Source organism: Colobus angolensis, unplaced genomic scaffold (genome assembly GCF_000951035.1).
Source record: "Colobus angolensis palliatus isolate OR3802 unplaced genomic scaffold, Cang.pa_1.0 Scaffold47, whole genome shotgun sequence".
NCBI classification, from domain to species: Eukaryota; Metazoa; Chordata; class Mammalia; order Primates; family Cercopithecidae; genus Colobus; species Colobus angolensis.
In genome coordinates this window covers 492,860-497,134 of record NW_012118154.1, presented here as the reverse complement: position 1 = coordinate 497,134, position 4,275 = coordinate 492,860, and the positions used below count along the sequence as shown (strand labels likewise).

At 52.4% G+C, this 4,275-nt stretch overlaps 1 protein-coding gene across 2 annotated transcripts; it reads right to left on the bottom strand.

The window, feature by feature from the left end:
* Nucleotides 1-515: 515 nt before the first annotated feature.
* On the bottom strand, nucleotides 516-2,923 carry MED11 (mediator complex subunit 11). 2 transcript variants are annotated; one of them, XM_011958350.1, is made up of 3 exons: nucleotides 2,763-2,923; nucleotides 2,430-2,560; nucleotides 516-1,376 (listed from the first exon to the last, which is right to left on the bottom strand). In XM_011958350.1, exons 1-3 carry the CDS (start codon nucleotides 2,845-2,847, stop codon nucleotides 1,335-1,337), a joined length of 258 nt encoding a protein of 85 aa, XP_011813740.1. In that variant the 5' UTR covers nucleotides 2,848-2,923; the 3' UTR covers nucleotides 516-1,334. The 2 variants fall into 2 exon arrangements, with proteins under 2 accessions (XP_011813740.1, XP_011813739.1); XM_011958349.1 differs by having other exon boundaries at nucleotides 713-1,263.
* Nucleotides 2,924-4,275: the final 1,352 nt, after the last annotated feature.

The window sequence follows — 4,275 nt, the reverse complement described above, 5'->3', positions numbered from 1 at the left end:
CCTGCCTCGGCCTTCTGAAGTGCTGAGATTACAGGTGTGAGCCACTGTGCCTGGCCCTATGTGTGTTTTTTAACTACTAAAAATTATTTTTATAATGATGGACTCTTTTTTTTTTTTTTGAGACTGAGTCTTACTCTGTTGCCCCGGCTGGAGTAGAATGGTGTGATCTTGGCTCACTGCAACCTCCGCCTCGCGGGTTCAAGCGATTCTCCTGCCTCAGCCTCCTGAGTAGCTGGGATTACAGGCGCTCACCACCACACCTGGCTGATTCTTGTATTTTTAGTAGAGACAGGGTTTCACCATGTAGGCCAGACTGGTCTCAAACTCCTGATCTGGTGATCCACCCACCTCGGCGCCCCAAAGTGCTGGGATTAAAGGTGTGAGCCACCGTACCTGGCCCTATGTGTGTTTTTTAACTACTAAAAATTATTTTTGTAATGATTGAGTCTTCTTTATGGAAACAACCGGCCTCAGGCCCTTGCACCCTTACCATGATTCCTGGCTTCAGCTTGTTCTGCTCATGGTTCCCCCTCGTCCCAAATCTCCCCCAGTACACCAGTTGTTGCTCTCCACCTCAGCCCTCTCCTGCGTCCTCCTGTCCCCGCGACGAAGGCCTGGGCTTTCCCACCCTCCCTCCTTAGCAGGCGCTGTGCTGGGACACCACATGGGCTGGTTTCACTTCCTCAGTCTCTTGCCTACCCCAGTGAGAGTCTGATCTTGTTTTTATTGTTATTGCTTTTATTATTATTGAGACTCTAGTTCTTGTTTTGTCTCTCTGAATGAAGAAGAATGTGTCTTCGTTAGGCCAAGTCTGCGGGAAGCCTGGGGCAGCAGCATGAAGTGTTAGAGGAAGTGGGTTGGGTATGGGAGTTTCCATCTCCTCTCTGAGCCTGTCAGGGTGTTTGGGGAGAGCAGAGCAGGAGCAACCTGCTGGAGAGGCCAGGGCATAGCTGTGGGCAGGCTTGGGCTTCAGTTTTTCCGTGCCCACCATTTGCCCCTTTGTCCTAGGGTACTTTGACCAGCAGAGCATGTTGGTGCCCATACTCCCCACCCTACATGTTCTCAGGTTCTGTCCCATGGCGCAGGCGATGGTCTCCCTCTGAGCTCTGGGTCCACCTCCCTGGCCTAGTTCTCCAGCATCTGCTCACAGGTTCGAGCCACATCACTGAGCTTGAGGCGGGCATAGTCCACTCGCTTCAGAGCCATCTGACAGTCCTTCCTCGAAGAGTAGCTGGAGCCCTCATGGGGCTGCCCTGTGGCCACCTACAAGACAGACTATCAATGGAGCACCATCTCCTTTACCCTTACTCCAACCAGGCATCAGGTCTCTTGTCTCATTTCTTCCCTGAGTTTGAATTTGTTAGGCCACCTGGTAGCTGGATAAATCAATCATTTATGTTAATCTTGTCCGTAAAATGCGAGTGACAATAACTACTTCCTAGAGTTGTTGAGGATTAGACAAAATGATGCAGAGTATCTGGCACACCGTAAAAATTAGTAATGGTAGCGGTCCCTGCGACAAGTTCAGAATCTTCTCAATCCTGCCCCTCTTCTCAGGATATAAGGATCTGGGACCTTGTGGCCTTGAAGTCAGGCCAAGTTTCCAGTGACAAAGTTCTGTAGTTGTAGCATAATTTACACATCTTCTCCCAGGCACATGTGATGTTACCCAGTGAGGTATGCAGGGCTACCTTTAATTCTTTCATTTTATTATTTATTATTTTTATTTTTTGAGACAGAGTTTTTGCTCTGTTGCCCAGGCTGGAGTGCAGTGGCATGATCTCAGCTAAGTACACCTCCTGGGTTCAAGCGATTCTCCTGCCTCAGCCTCCCTAGTAGCTGGGATTACAGGTGCTCGCTACCACGCCCAGCTAATTTTTGTATATTTAGTAGAGACGGAGTTTCACCATGTTGGCCAGGCTGGGTCGAATTCCTGACCTCAGATGATCCACTCGTCTCGGCCTCCCAAGGTGCTGGGATTACAGGAGTTGGCCACCGCACCCAGCCTAATTTTTTTTTTTGTTTTGTTTTGTTTTGAGACAGAGTCTCACTCTGTTGCCCAGGCTGGAGTGCAGTGGCGCGATCTCAGCTCACTGCAAGCTCCGCCTCCCAGGTTTTTACGCCATTCTCCTGCCTCAGCCTCCCGAGTAGCTGGGACGACAGGCGCCCGCCACCTCGCCCGGCTAGTTTTTTGTATTTTTTTTTTTTTTAGTAGAGACGGGGTTTCACCGTGTGGGCCAGGCTGGTCTCGAACTCTGTAAAGCCACTGCGCCGGGCCCATTCTTTCCTTTTAGAGGAAGAAACCGGCTCTGGACGGCCGGCTGGGGAGGTCTGGGCCTGCCCAGTTAATGCTCCACCCGGGATCACCCAAGGCTGAGGCTTTGACCCAGAGCTGGGGTCCGCTCGCAGCACCCTCCAGACACACCGACCTGGGTGAGGTAGCGGATCTGAGCCGACAGCTCCGCCTCCACGTGTAGCACTGAAGCGGTGAAGGCCGCCGCCTGCCGGTCTAGAAGCCGCTCGTTGGTTTTTTCCTTGGACAGTTCTAGGATCACGGTACCTGCCAGGGCGGAGAGAGGGAGGGGACACACGGAGACTGCCAGTGTAGCCCCGCCCTAGGGCCAGCCCTTCTCAATCCCGCCCTTTCGCTGCGCACGCACGTAGGAGTTCCTCCCCAACCCTGCTCCAAGTGCGGGATCAGCCTGTGCGTACAGCCCGGCCATGCTTTCGCTCCCCGCCGTCCGGGTTGTCGCATCGCGAACCTGCATTCTGAAGGATGGCGCCGATTTCCCGTTCAATGTCTTCCAGGGCGCGTAGTCTCTCGTTCGCCAGACTATAGGTAGCCATTGTCACTCTGGGAATTCTCACCTGGAGTTTCTCCTGAGAAACGCGACGCTTGTTCCGGAAGTGGCTCTCGGTGTGCGCCTGCGTAGAGGGCACCGTGTAGGGAGCACTGCAATTCCCAGGATGCTCAGCGCAGCCTCGCCGCCGCTGGGTCCACCTGGTGAACTACAACTCCCAGGGCTTGCGGCGCCTCAGCCACAGGACTACCTGTAGTCAGAGGCGACAGTGGAATATCCCCTCGCCTCAGGCCATTCAGACCTGTCCGCCTTCTTGGCACCGTCTATGGCCTCTATTTAGTTTATTATACATGAGTTTATTTATCAGAGTCTCACTCTGTCGCCCTGGTTGGAGTGCAGTGGTAAGATCTCTCTCACTGCAACCTCCACCTCCCAGGTTCAACCGATTCTCCTGCCTCAGCCTCCTGAGTACCTGGGATTACAGGCGCCCGCCACCACGCCCGGCTAATTTTTGTATTTTCAGTAGAGGCGGGGGTTTCACCATGTTGGCCAGGCTGGTCTCGAACTCCTGACCTCAAGTGGTCCACCTGCTCCGACCTCCCAAAGCGCTGGGATTACAGGTGTGAGCTCAATCTTAAAGGTGAGCTACGTGGATGAGAGCTTGTACTGGAAAAGGGAGACGGAATAGGCAAGAGCATGGTGCTGTGACCGGCCCAGCGCATGTGGAGTCCAGCAAGGGATTCTGTCTGCCTGGAGTGAATGGAGTGTGGTGGGGGTTAGGTATGACAATGGTGAGGCTGGAGAGAGGAGCGGAATCAGGAAAAGTCTTGGAAGCCAAGTACTTTGGACTCACGTTTGAAGGCATTTGCGCCTTTAAAGTGTTTTTAAGAAGTGTGTTATGACCAGAATTACCTTTTTTGGAAAGATCTCTTGTAACAGTTTATAGAAGATTATCAAGAATGAAACCAGTTTGCCCAAGGTTAGCAAATGAAGGTTATACTCAGTTAAACTGAATGATCTAGCCTGGGGAATGTAGTGAGATACTGTCTTTATAAAAAAAATTGGGGGGCTGGGCATGTTGGCTCACTCCTGTAATTTCAGCTCTTTGAGAGGCTGAGGCGGAAGGATCACTTCAACTAAGAACCTTGAGACCAGCGCGGCAATATAGTGAGACCCTGTCTCCTATATTTAAAAAAATAAAGGCCAGGTGCGGTGGCTCACGCCTATAATCCCAGCCCTTTGGGCGGCCGAGGTGGGTGAATCACCTGAGGTCAGGAGTTCAAGAACAGCCTGACCAACATGGAGAAACTCCCGTCTCTACTAAAAATGCAAAATTAGCTGGACATGGTGGCGCATGCCTGTAATCCCAGCTACCTGGGAGGCCGAGGCAGGAGAATCGCTTGAACCCGGGAGGCAGAGGTTGCGGTGAGCTGAGATTGTGCCATTGCACTCCAGCCTGGGCTACAAGAGTGAA